The sequence below is a fragment of the Vanellus vanellus genome (assembly GCF_965231255.1).
Source record: "Vanellus vanellus genome assembly, chromosome: 6".
Classification (NCBI taxonomy): Eukaryota; Metazoa; Chordata; class Aves; order Charadriiformes; family Charadriidae; genus Vanellus; species Vanellus vanellus.
Genome location: NC_138911.1, coordinates 16,733,919 through 16,748,300, shown reverse-complemented (window position 1 = coordinate 16,748,300; position 14,382 = coordinate 16,733,919). Strand labels below are relative to the sequence as shown.

The following is a 14,382-nucleotide window of genomic DNA, read 5'->3' as shown; positions in this document are numbered from 1 at the left end:
TGTTTAAAACCTAGAGATGGGCTTTAAAAGCCCAGAAACCGTTTTGCAGAAATACATGACACTGACATCAACTGCACACTCATTCTGACCCCAAGGCTTAGCATAAGCTTTGCAGACGTTTCGGGGAGAAAGGGAGCAAGTACATGATGAAAGGACCGAAGGAAGCAAAATCTGAGAGGAAGGAAAGGCAGAGCACCAGCCTGCAAAGTACAATAAAAGGGACAGAATTTGATCTGGAAAGAAAAAAGTAAATTAATAGGTTCAAGGAGACAAAAAAAAAATAATTAGATTCTTTAACAGCAGACATGACAACACAGAATCCTTACCGATACTTGATTCCTGTCTTTTGTACATTATAACAATTGAGCTTTAGCACATTTCATAGAGAAACAGTTATGGTCACTAAGGAAATCATAACTGCTGTTTCTCTGAGTGGTCCTTCCAGCTATTCACAGGCATCATTTGCAAATCACACCTATGCATTCAAGGAGTCAGTGATATAAGCAAGAGACCTGTCTTGTTGTGTAAAAAACCAAAAATGATAAAAAAAACAAAGTGCAGAGAAGTTAAATAGCTTTCCCTGGGCTAACTCTGTAGTGCAACTAGGACAATGACTCTGGAGATCCTGGCTCTGGTGAGAGCTCCAAGCTGTAGACCACACTATAAGCTCACAGGTAGAGATAATGGTTCAGGATGTGAAGTATTTATCACACACTTCAACTAAATTTGTAGACAAATCGGGGAAAGGAAGGCCATACATGCGGCTTAATAATCTCTATAATAAAGGTCCCTGCAGTAAGCCTCGCATACACTCCATAGGAAACCTAATTTGCCTTTCCAAAGATGTTTGTCATGAAGCTGTCTCAACCGAGGGCACATACCTCATACTCTTCAGCAAAACCACAGTTGGAGTCAGCATGCTGCTTCTTAAAGTAGGCCTCAAAGTTCTCCACCTTAATCATTTTTGATCTACAATAAGAAAAGCCATGTATTGGTAACTGGTATGAGGTAAATACACCATGAATTCAGTTAATGTGTTAGAAAGTGTGCTTTACTTACTTCTTGACTCTTCAGGGGAGGGTGAGGGGAAGAAAAAAAAGGTTGATTAGACACATGCAGCTGTATTTTTCACTATGTGAATCTAAGAATGAAAGCATGACTGTTAGTAGCAGCCACAAAACTGTGCACTTAAGGGGGACAGGATATCAAGCATAACATTTAACTGATTTGTTAAACCAAGGAGAGAATAGAACATCCTTCAGGAGAATAATATCACAGAAGGTGTCAGGTCAGCCACTTCTGTACTGCCATCAGACTGGCCCCATTCCCTGATGGATTTTATTTCAGCTATCAAAGTCTATACAGGTGGGATTTCATGGGATACTCCGGCCATGCCTTTCCATCAGCACAAAAAGTGGTGCAAGAACCAATAATGTGATTCAATTGCACTGCCTGTGACTTCAAATATGTTGTGGTTACCCTCCCATGGCCAGCTTTTACAATCTCAACGTTATCCAAATTAATGGCACAGCACAAAGTAGTCATAAAGCAAAGGAAAATTCAGGCCACAGTGCAGAATTTTGCCTATGTGCACTTTATCAACAATTTGGATTGTTTCCTCAATGTGCATGGCAGCCTGTGTTTCACTCAAACATCCCATTTTTCAAAACTACGCGGAGCATTTGTGTGTCTAAGTGATTCACAAAGTAAACACTCAAATCCCTATGGCAGTTCTAGAAGTCTCGATCAATATGATTATTTTTAGTCTGCAGGCTGGAGTCTTTAAATTCCATGAGGAATTAATACTGCATAACTCTATATAAAACTGTATAGAAAACAAGTATCAGGGTTCAGAGTAAGATTTGCAAATATCACTTGAGCTCAGAAAACAATGTGTGAAAGGAGATGGACTTACTTAATTGGAGAAAAGGACACTTCAGTATTTCTTTTGTCTTTCCTGTAAAGCGAAAGAAAACAAGAGTTTCACAGTAGAATTTAACAGAACACATATGAGATTTCTGACGACAACTATTTCCTGTGCCTGTTCAGAATAATTTCTTTTAAAGCATCTCATTCTGTGCAAAAAACCCTCCTGGGGAAAACCTTACACCTGCAGTAAGAATAACTTCATCCTTCATTCAGTGACATTGTGCAATAGGAACGTTTCTTTCTGTTGGAACGAGAGTACAATGCCTCAACACACGCATGTAGTTTGGTGGAAGAACTACATCTGAGGGATCTGCATTGCTAGCTAACATCATGGAAGAATTGCTACTAATCCCAGAATCCCTACAGTAAGTGTTGAACAGTGATGTGTCAGTGGTACTGAAAGCAGTAGTTGAATGAAAATAAGTATTCCTAGTTTTAAAGGAAGCTCTTCTCATTACCGTCCACAGCTATTGGACACGCTTGTAAAAATAGCAGCAGTTAATCAAAGAAACTAAGAAAGCTGAACTAAGGGCCCTACAGCTAACTCTTTAGAAAGCATGTACTACCTAATCAGAAGCAGGAAAAAGCCTGTGTGGATTCTAAGTCCCAGATTATTTGGAAAAGATTGGAAACAGAGACCAGGCTCAAACCCTAGACAACTCATCAGCTTCTGGAAACTCCAGAATGGAAGTTTCATGTGACAGGCCATCAAGCAATTAAAAACCGTGAATAATGGATAAGTAAAAATAATACCATCTAAATTGCAATTACATACATCTTTTAGCACAATAATTTGTGATGTTTGTTCACTTCTGACAGAATTACTTCAGGAGCATGCATGAATTCTGAAAAGCTAAACAAAATAAATCTTAACTCATTAGTTTCTAACTATGGGGTTGAACAAAGTCATTTAACTAGTTTGATACATCAACTGTAATCTGTAACACACAAAAAGATTTTTAATAGAATGTATTTTAAGGATTCAGGACAGCAGTATATAAAACAGAGAGAGGCCCTTTTATGCGAAAGATACAGAAGTGAAATACTGGTGTTCCTCATCACAACAAATACAATAATGAACACACATTACCTTCTCCTTCTCCAGAATATGAAAGCCCCTATAGCGACTAGAGCCAATGTAGCTAAAATGCACCCAATAACAGCTCCAGCGATAACACCTGATCGAGAGAGAACAAGTATTACTCATTACTGATTTGCCTCTTTAGTAATGATCTAACTCAATCAACATGCTACAAGAGAACCTCACAAGTGACAGAGCATGCTCTGCTCCGCTAAACAACTTTACTGTGTCCTTTGGCAGTACCAGTACTGATAGCTCATTAAGGATAATAAACCAAGAATGATAAACTAACAAAAAATTAGGATCAAAGAACCAGTATTTGCATTCCAATACAGCCATTTCTAATTTACCAGAACATCAGCTGTTTTTTGCTACTTGTTTATGTACCAAAGTCTCAGTGCTCCATCTAATCCCTTTCAGCATGCCATGAGTAGTACAGCTTTTGGTTACTTCCACAGTGGGAGTCATACATGGAAAAAAGAGGTCACCTGTGGAACTAGCAAAGTATGAATTTACAGAGCAGTGTCACTGCAAAACTAGAAAGAAACAGTCCATCACAGAGAAACCAATGGGTGTTTTGCTATTGTGAAACTTGCCATAATTAAGGAACCTCCACACACCGTGTACATGCCAAGCCACCAATCCTATATTTGACATTAACTATACCTGGATCCTGGGGTAGCAAAACTGCCTCAGAACAGGGTGAAAACGACACATAACTATCTTCCCCCTCAATGATGCTGGCCATAGTAAAGGTTATATTAGTGAAACCTGCAACACTTGCCCTGTTGATAAGGGAGAAGAAAAAAACACAGGTACATTACATGGTTTTAACAGCCTTAAGCAAGATCTGCAATCTTTTCATTAGAGGATCTTTCAGATTTCAACTGCAGCAAAATTAACAAAACAGTGGTTTGAGATAAATACCTGTATGAATGAAGTGGAATCAACGGTCCATTTTCGTAGCCATACATTGTGTTTCCCTCGCCTACATTAACGATGTTTGTACCATTCTGAGAATGGAAAGAAGGTGATTTTGCCTGCTCTAGATCTATGACATATGTTACATAGGTGAATGTAATCTTCTTCTTGAAATCTTTGTACGTGTTTTTCAATTTAGACTTCAAAGAATTACAACCTGCAGGAAAACAAAACAAGGATATAAGTGGTATACATCATCCACTGATTTTGTATCAATTGGCATAGTGGCTGAGATGGCAATGCAGAGTGTCACATTAACCACAGTTGTCATTACTCCATAAACACTGCCTGAAATGAAAGGCTGAGTACAACAAACTACCTCAGAATATGTAGAGAGTAAAATGCAACCAGCACAGAAAAAGTCAATTGGTATTTGATAACATTGTGCTACCCAAACAGCATCAAGCTTCAATCAGAGTGACACTGAAATCATCCTGGCCTATACTTCTTTGCTGTGTCTTACAAGAAGTCTCACACATAAACCTAAGAGATGGAAGAGTTAATTTCTGCCTCCTCTTGACAAAGACAAGCATTGGACAAAACAGTGATCAGAACAGCTTCTCTTTCAGAAGGCTAAGAAGAACGGGCTACCGCAGTCAATGACCAACAGGCCACCATCTGCAGAACAGCATCACCTTACAGTGTCTGTTGTTAGAAGACGAACCCTAGAGACTTGGGGCAGATTATACAGTTGAGGCATAGATGACCTAAGAGGTAATAAACAAGCTCAAATTACGAGTTGTCCAACAACTCAAGAGCAAGCAAGCTGATGTAAATATTCAAAGTGTTGCGGGAGGAAGAAGAATCTTACTCATTTGACTGAAGTTTGCATACGTTGCTCTCTACTGACTGCTTTTACAAAGCTAAAAGCTCCTTCTAAAAGCAGATGTAGTATTGAATTCACCTTTAAAAATGAGAAGCCTTGCAGGAGTTCTGAAAGGTAGAAAAGCTCTAGTACGTTTTCTGCAGTTATGTACACAAGGTTTGATCTGCCACCAGCAGCAAAGCTCTAAACTGTAACTGTGCAGGAACAGGGTGCAAGACAGCTCTTCTAAAGCACTGGTTACGCTGAAAGCAGCTGAGGTTGCACTTAACTCAGTTATCTAGAAATGGGTGTTCAATACTATCCAATAATGTCCTGACTGGTCCCTAGTTTCCATTCCAAAAGGATGTACATCCCAGGTTATCTCTGCAGCTCCTTGTGGATGTCTTGGATATCAGCCTAGGACATCTCAAACAGCCTTAGACACCATTGCTTATGCAATTGAATAAAGTTCCCTCTGTCTATCCTAAAGGTAATGACGTCTGTTCTAAGACAGAAACACACCTCAAGCATATTAATGCTATTTCCAGAACATAAAGCTGAAGTGATGCTTGGCCATAAGGATGGTCTTCCACTGCTATCAAAGCACTCAGACTATATTATAAATACAGGCAATCTTCCTTATTTCTCTCGGTCACATTTTGAAAGTCCTCTTTCTTGAATAACTTGCAATCAAAACCACATAGAAGAACACACTGAACCTCAGCAAGACTAAACAGGATTGGCTGAAGGTACAAGCAGAGCTGTTGGCTGTGTGCAAGAGATCAACATTCAAATCAGCAACTCTAGGGCAGCTGAGTATGCATGTGAAAAACTGGAATTTTCTGCACTGATGTACTCTTTTTATATATATATGGGCATTTCTTGGATATATATTGTACGGAAAACCACAGAAGAGAGATCTACAGTCAAACTGCTGCAAAATGAATTTCCAGTGTTAAGACAAAGGATAAGCATGAATGTCAAATCCCACTTGGGGGAAACCATCTCCATCAGTGGCAGAAATGAAAAGAAGTTCAACTAGAACTCACACTGCAAACGTAAGTTCCTTAATTTTACGATCTATCACTACACATTCACCAATTAAAGACATTTCTCTGTTTTCATGCTTTAAAGAGGTAAGTTTGATAGACTGCCCTCCATCTTTCCCTGGTGTTCAACCTCTAATAACATGTAATGCTGACAACGCTATTCAAGCCTTCCACCTGCACTCCATCTCTCTCAGTTAATAGTCTTTTAAGTAAAATCAGAAGCAGGTCTTTTTTTTTTTTTTTTTTTTTTTTCCTGTAAGATCTTACTGTAGATATCTTCCAGCTGAAGAAGGGAGGGGAAAAGAGGGAAAAGCATCCCACGTTCCAAAGCTGCTTATATTAGCAGCTCTGGAAATTATTCGAGGGGAGAGGGATGGTGGAAAAAATGATACAATCTTGAGGCAGGAATCACTGGCAAATCAAGATGGCAACAGCACAGTGGCAATACATGAAACATATACAAGGATAAGTGAAAATGGTGGCTTTCTGAAAACAAGGGGTGACTTCAAGCAAACAAGGTATTTGCCTCATGATTTTTGAAAGGTGATTGAAAATACCGAGTCAGCTTTTTCTCTATTCATTTAACACCTATTCAGAGTTTAAAACATAATGCTGCCTGATAAATTGTTTCACACAGCTACAAGATAATATCATAATATCTTACCGTGTTCTGTTGTGATCATTACTGCATAGGCTTTTAATGGTCCATTCACTGACTCAAAATCAGAGAATTCAACAGACAACGACCTGTGACTCACTGCCTTGACTAAAGGAGCTTTGCTTGGAGGTGGGTCTATAAACAGAAATATTTTTTAGTACCTTAATGACTGATAAAAAAAATTCTCTAAACAAGAAAGTGCTGTAATACTGATGCTGCTCATATAATGCATATTTATTGTGTGTCACATTAGACTTGGCATGAATGTAGTGTTTTATTCATAATCTGTAGGCTGATAAGGTATTGCGTATCAAGTTTGGTATTCTGCAATCATGAAGTTAATATTTTGTTCATATCAACGCCTTTCATACTCAAGTCTTAATGCTTACCAGTAATGCTTGTGTTACACATTTTCTGTACTGGAAGGCTTTCAGAACTATTTGCAAGAGTTACTATTGTAACATTATAGGTGCTGAAATAATCTAAAGACGCTGTTGTGGTGTTTTCCTCTGAGCCTTCTTTCACGCAGGATGGAGCCCATTGTTCTTCTTCCCATGTACCATTACGTATTATAATTTTGAAGCCAGAATTGTTACCAGAAGGACATTCCCACTTCAGCATTAGGAAAGGCTTTTTGGCCACTGGTTCACACTGAAATGAATTCACTGAGACAGGGGCTAAAAAAAAAAAATAAAATAAAGAAACCAAATAATCAAACATTGTAGTAAATAGAAAAAACTGTCTATTTGTAAATTCTGTGTATAAACATTTGATAAACATTTGTAAGACTTCAGTATTCCTTTCCACTTTTAAAAAAACGAAGCTACTGCCTACAAGGACTTGCTACCCTATGAGGAAGAAAAGTATTGAACACACTCCACACACAGACCTCTTCTGCAGTAACCACTCTGCAGACAGGTTTACTGAGAAAATCTGAGTATCTGTCAAGGTCAGCAAAGTTTTCAAAATACTGTTCAACCATTGGACATACCACTCTAAGAACATTTTTAGAGTAGTATGTAGATTGACACTAACTCCCTGTATAATTATGTAAAACTCTCAGTGGCCAACAAATAAGAAAACGAATGTAAGCTCCGTGCATTAAGAGCACAGCAATAGCCATCCTCAAGAGCAACTACAACAGGTCAGTTTATGTGAGTCTTATAGGACGCAATATAAAAATTGCAACCTTAAGAGCAGATACAAAAAGATATTGAAAAAGTTAATGTAGCAGTAACACTGAGAAGTCCCTCTAAACTAAACATCTTATAAAACTTCAAGACCAAAACTCTTATAACTTCTACAATTGTAACACACAGCAAATACATTTCCTCTCTTGATAAAGAAGTATTTGGTATTTCCAAATATAGGGGTAAAAGACTCACGGATTAAATTATTTTGTTATGAAAAAGGGGTATTATGTTAAGAAACTAAGGAGAAGCAGAATTGTGTACCAGAAGAAACAGATTTATTTAAAGATAGTGACCGAGACTTTTATCTACTGCATTTTATAAATATTTCTTTTCCTTCAGTAACACTGTCAGCTACTCCTACAAATACAGTGAAATTATAGAAGGTTCCAGGGTTGACATCTGTAATAACAGCTCTGGTGACAATGGATGTCTGGTTTCTAGAGGAGGAACCATGACTTTGGATCTCTATCCTGTAGGTATAGTTAAAAGTATCATCTGCGGTCCATGTGAAAAATCAGAGACTAGTATACTCTGCCCGGATATGGAAAATGGAACTAGGCTCTGTGAAAGTCAAGACAAGACTCCATCAACATTCACGAATATTTGCTGACAAATACAGACAGAAAAAGTACAGGCACGGCCACGCTTCCATGGTTTGGACAGAGCAGCACTTTCACAGTACCAGACACTCTCTTAACGGGTACATCCTGGGGCACTGCTGGAAACCTGACTGAGGAGCTCTGGGACAGATTCCCTACACCTCAGGTAAAACAGGACAAAATGAAGGAAAGGACACAGCAGAACATATTCACAACAAGGGGGAAAAAATGACCACAATGCCTAGCATGAAGAACACAGGACCACCTCAACCCTCTCCTCTTTGCCGACAAGCTGAGCAGAGCAGTGCGGCTGAGAGCCACACAGCACAGTGATGCCCGCAGCCCATCTGCAGCCATGGGCCCCTCCAATGGGGGAAGTCCCCCAGGCACGCAATGTACTCTGTGTGGGAGCCTTTCAAAATAAGGATCCGAGGACCTCATCCACAAAGTAGAGAAGGCAACAAAACCTCCCACAGCACCTCCTTCCACACATTAACATTGCTGACTGCAGGTAGGCCATGTGCAGCACTTCTGCTTGAAACAATATTGTATTTCAACCCTCAGGCAGGTAGGCAGAGCCCTGTGCTGCACAGCAAAATGCACCCCACCAGAAACAGCTGCAAGAAACTGTGACTTACTTGTATACAGGCATATGGTCACCCCTGCTCCTTCCGTCTGACTGTCATTCACTGCTGCAAATACTGTGAAATTATACATCGTCCCAGGGATTAACCCAGTAATTTCGACTTCAGTGACATTGGACATCGCGTTCCAAACAGAGGTACCATTTGCAACCTCTATCCTGTACGTGTAGGAGTTGGAAGCAGTGTCGACCACTGACCATGTTAAGTTGATAGAAGTGACACCAATGTATTTCGCCTTGAGACCATGGACTGGGCTGGGCTCTGTGAAAGGCGAGACAACAATCTGTCAACCTGCAAGAACACCTGCTCACAAACATGGACAGAAGAAACACAGGCACACCACTCCTTCACTCTCTTCACATCACTCATCTTTCAGAGTGTGGGAGCACCCCAACAACACCACCAGATGCTTCTGGACGCTTTTTCATCAGTGGCTGAGTAACAGAAAAATAAGAAAGTGGCAGCTCAAGTGGGATTCAACTTCCTTTCACATTCAAAAACAATAGCACAGGTCAACACGGTGCCAGCACTCCCAGAGTTTTGCTTGGGAATACAAAGGTGGGCAGGAAACATACAAGGTTGCAGCAGAAGGTGGGGGAAGGAGATGGTGGTGTATCTGTTCACAGGAAAAGGTAAGGAACATAAAATATCACTAGAAGAAGAACAGAGTTGATGATGCAGCCAACTTGCTCCTTTGCCACCCTTCATGCCCTGAGCTAGCACTGGCTAAAGCTCACTCTCCTGATGCAGCCCAATGACAGCCACAGGCCCCTAAAGCACAAAAATTCCCTGGACACAAACACACTCTCTGTGTGGGAGCCCTTTAAAACAAGGGTCTGAGGCCACATCCTCCAAGAATTGAAGGCAGCAAAACTGCCCACACAAATCCCAGGCCAGGGAGGCAAGTTCTCAGGAAGGGTTCCTTCATTGCATCACAGGACTTGGTGACCACCTTCAATAACCACTGGTTTTGAGGGGTTTTGTTTTACTTTGTTTTTAAAAAGAATGCTATGTCACTTCCATGCAAACATCTGACTACAGGCAGGCAAAATACTGTTGCAGGCAGAGGTGCTTTGCTAAATTACAACCCTCAGGCAGGCAGGCAGAGCCCTGTGCTGCACAGCAAAATGTACCCCACCAGAAACAGCTGCAAGAAACTGTGACTTACTTGTATACAGGCATATGGACACCCCTGCTCCTTCCGTCTGACTGTCATTCACTGCTGCAAATACTGTGAAATTATACATCGTCCCAGGGATTAACCCAGTAATTTCGACTTCAATGACATTGGATGTCACGTTCCAAACAGAGGTACCATTTGCAACCTCTATCCTGTATGTGTAGGAGTTGGAAGCAGTGTCGACCACTGACCATGTTAAGTTGATAGAAGTGACACCAATGTATTTCGCCTTGAGACCATGGACTGGGCTGGGCTCTGTGAAAGGCAAGACAACAATCTGTCAACCTGCAAGAACACCTGCTCACAAACATGGACAGAAGAAACACAGGCACACCACTCCTTCACTCTCTTCACATTCAGAGTGCAGGAGCACTGTAACATCACGACTGCTTTTGCATCAGTGGCTGGGTAACAGAAAAATAAGAAAGAGGCAGCTCAGGTGGGATTCTTCTTCCTTTCACATTCAAAAGCAATAGCACAGGTCATCATGGTGCCAGCACTCCCAGGGTTTACTCTGGCAATCCAGAGAGGTGGGCAGGAAGGAGAAAAGAGTAGAAGGGAAAGATGGTGGTGCATCTCTGTACAGCAGAAGGTAAGGAACATCAAATATCCCTAGAAGAGGAACAGAGGTGATGACCCAAGCAGCCTGCTCCTTCTCCAACCCTCATGCCCTGAACTCACTCCCATGGCAGAGAGACCATCTCCAAAACCCCTCTCTCCAGTACCCTATTCTCTGTGCATCTTCAAAACAGGGCGATTAGCCATTACAGCCAGGCAGCACAGGAGACACTTTCAGGAATCAACTGGAAAGGTAGGAGCACACATACAGGTACATTTCAGGATAACACAAATGGCAGGAACAGGCATCTGTTTCCTTTCAAATACACCCCATGGAATGACCAGGCTGGGCTACAGCCTTGCAGGCCAGCTCCAAGATGGTCCCTCCAATACCACACATCAAGACTTTTGATACTCAACACAGCAACGTGCTGGATGGCCAAAGCAGTTCTCCTGAACTAACATTGCCTAAATCTCACTCTCCTGCTGCAGCGTGATGGCACCTATGGGTGCCCAAATCACAAAAGTTCCCCTGGTGCAATATGGTCTGTGTGAGACCCCCTTAAAATAAAGGTAAGAGACCCCCATACTCTAGGAAATGAAACCAATCCCCTTTACTAAATTTAGAAGATGCAGGTTTTCAGGGAAAAATCTCTTCTCTGCGTTGTCAGCCTTGGGGACTAACTTCACCAAGAGCTTTCTATGAGGGCAATGCTGCTTCTGTACTTTAACATCCCATGCTTCACAGATTGGCCATCTCCAGGTCTAGGACCAAAATATCACCTCTGCCTGCAACAGCACTAAATTACAACCCTCAGGCAGGTAGGCAGAGCCCTGTGCTGCCCACCAGAAAGGGCTGCAAGAAACTGTGACTTACTTGTATACAGGCATATGGACACCCCTGCTCCTTCCGTCTGACTGTCATTCACTGCTGCAAATACTGTGAAATTATACATCGTCCCAGGGATTAACCCAGTAATTTCAACTTCAGTGACATTGGATGTCACGTTCCAAACAGAGGTACCATTTGCAACCTCTATCCTGTACGTGTAGGAGTTGGAAGCAGCGTCGAACACTGACCATGTTAAGTTGATAGAAGTCACACCGATATATTTGGCCTTGAGACCATGGACTGGGCTGGGCTCTGTGAAAGGCAAGACAACAATCTGTCAAGACAGACAAAGAAAGGAAGAAAGAAAAGCCAGAGCCACATTTCCCTATTACACACAGAATGAGCATTATTTATAGCCAAGCAGAACTTCTATGATATCAATGTCCAGTTTCAGACATTCATGCTGTGGCATCTCTGGAAAGGCCACAGTTCTCAGGGACATTCTCTTTATTTCATTTCACATACTAAAATTATTTGTTTCCACAGTGGTTTTCCAGACAGAGAAACAGATGGAAATCAGGAAAGGAAGCAAAGTGCAGGGCAATCTTGATCTGCTAACTCAAATTTGTGCCCACAAGACCTAATCTGATCCCTTCGGCCCAGCCTCTCCCCAACATCAGTAGAAATGGGCTCCTTGAGCAGGTCCAACAGCTGACCCACCCTGGGGTGCTGTGTCTGCAAGCCTGACTCAGCATCTACACTAGGCAGACAAGACTCACCTCAGGCAGCTTGGACAAGCTCATCTACTCAGTAGCAGCTCCAGGACACACTGCTTTTAATTGCTGTAAAGATGTTGTTTGTTCCCTTTCCACTCCTGAGCTAGAGATTTTCAAGACCTGCCTGGATGCAGTCCTGAGTAATGTGCTCTAGGCAATCCTGCTTTAGCAGGGGAGTTGGACTAGATGATCTCTAGAGGTCCCTTCCCACTCTGAAAATTCCGTGATTCCGTGAGCTTGACTCAAAGAAAAGATCTCTTCCCATCTGGCCTTCTGATCTGGGAAAAAGGTGCCATGGCGCAAAACTGATAAAAATGGCACCACACTCGGCAATGTGGCTCTAGGCACTGTCACAGCCCAAAAGAAGCCCCAGGCCAGGAACTCTGCAAAGAACTCAAAAACTCAAAATCTTCAAGAAGAAAAAGCCTCCATGATCCTGGCTACCACATCCCTGCACAACATGTCCTTTGGTATAACCTGTGATCACCTGCTCCCAGAAGCATTTTAGGGGGCCCATTCAGCCCTTAAGTCTAGAAAAAGTCATGCTGTTGTAGCAGCTGCATCTCTACATAGACTTGAGTAGCCAAGCTGGTGAAATAATTGCTTTACAGGTAATGCATGAAAACATACAGACACATACAATCTTAGTCCTTTTCCCTTTTACCAAAGACTGCTTGGCATTCACGCTCACAGGCACCTGGAGCAAAGCAACATTACAATGAGAAATAGTACAAAGTTGAAAACCCAAGATAAAGAAGCAGAGCAATTTGGTACAAAGCTCATGTTTACTTGCAATTGAGAGGTACCATTTCCTTACCTGTATACAGGCATATGGACACCCCTGCTCCTTCCGTCTGACTGTCATTCACTGCTGCAAATACTGTGAAATTATACATCGTCCCAGGGATTAACCCAGTAATTTCGACTTCAATGACATTGGACGTCACGTTCCAAACAGAGGTACCATTTGCAACCTCTATCCTGTACGTGTAGGAGTTGGAAGCAGTGTCGACCACTGACCATGTTAAGTTGATAGAAGTCACACCAATATATTTCGCCTTGAGACCATCGACTGGGCTGGGCTCTGTGAAAGGTGAGACAACAATCTGTCAACCTGCAAGAACACCTGCTCCTCACAAACATGGACAGAAGAAACACAGGCACACCACTCCTTCACATCATTCATTGTTCAGAGTGCGGGAGCAAACCAACGACATCACCAGAAGCTCCTGGAGGCTTTTGCATCACTGGGCAGCTAAGAGAGAACTGAAGAAAAGTATTCTGAGGGGAATTCATCTCCTTTTGACATTCCAAAGGAGAAGCACAGGTCACCACCGTGCCAGTGCTCCCAGGGCTTCCCTTGGTAATCTAGAGAGGTGGGCAGGTAAGAGCAGAGAAGAGGAGCAGAATTTCAGATGGAAGGGACCTACAATGATCATCTAGTCCAACTGCCTAACCACCTCAAGGCTGACCAAATATTAAAGCATATCATTGAGGGCAGTGTCCAAATGCTTCAAACACTGACAGGCTTGGGGCATCAACTCCCTCTCTAGGGAGCCTGTTCCAGTGTTTGACCACCCTCTTGGTAAATAAATGCTTCCTAATGTCCAGTCTAAACCTCCCCTGGTGCAGCTTTTAACCACTCCCACATGTCCTGGCGCTGGATCCCAGGGAGAAGAGTTCAGCACTTGCCTCTCCACATTCCCTCCTCAGGAACCTGTAGAGAGCAATGAGCTCACCCTTCCGACTCCTATTCTCCAGACTAGACAAACCCAGAGTCCTTAGCTGTTCCTCATAGGACACTCCTTCCAGCCCTTTTACCAGCTTTGTTGCCCTCCTCTGGACACATTCCAGGACCTTCACATCCTTTTTAAATTGTGGGGCCCAGAACTGCACACAGTGCTCAAGGTGAGGCTGCACTAATGCTGAATACAGTGGGATAATCTCCTCTTTTGACTGGCTGATTATACTGTGTTTGATGCATCCCAGGATGCAGTTTGCCCTCTTGGCTGCCAGAGCACACTGCTCACTCATACTGAGCTTGCTGTCAACCAGGACTCCCAGATCCCTTTCTGCAGGGCTGATCTTCAGCCACTC

The 14,382-nt window shown here is 42.2% G+C and overlaps 1 protein-coding gene across 1 annotated transcript in view; it reads right to left on the bottom strand.

Moving 5' to 3' along the window:
- The window catches only part of PTPRJ (protein tyrosine phosphatase receptor type J), a gene marked incomplete at its 5' end in the record, with an annotated part of 81,546 nt that overhangs the window by 7,547 nt on the left and 59,617 nt on the right, over positions 1-14,382 (bottom strand). The window contains 11 exons of the mRNA XM_082485004.1: positions 882-969; positions 1,916-1,957; positions 3,020-3,107; positions 3,677-3,795; positions 3,938-4,148; positions 6,510-6,638; positions 6,893-7,180; positions 8,934-9,200; positions 10,108-10,374; positions 11,555-11,821; positions 13,103-13,369. Coding sequence (XP_082341130.1) covers positions 882-969; positions 1,916-1,957; positions 3,020-3,107; positions 3,677-3,795; positions 3,938-4,148; positions 6,510-6,638; positions 6,893-7,180; positions 8,934-9,200; positions 10,108-10,374; positions 11,555-11,821; positions 13,103-13,369 — 2,033 coding nt within the window. The remainder of the gene's footprint in view (positions 1-881; positions 970-1,915; positions 1,958-3,019; positions 3,108-3,676; positions 3,796-3,937; positions 4,149-6,509; positions 6,639-6,892; positions 7,181-8,933; positions 9,201-10,107; positions 10,375-11,554; positions 11,822-13,102; positions 13,370-14,382) is intronic.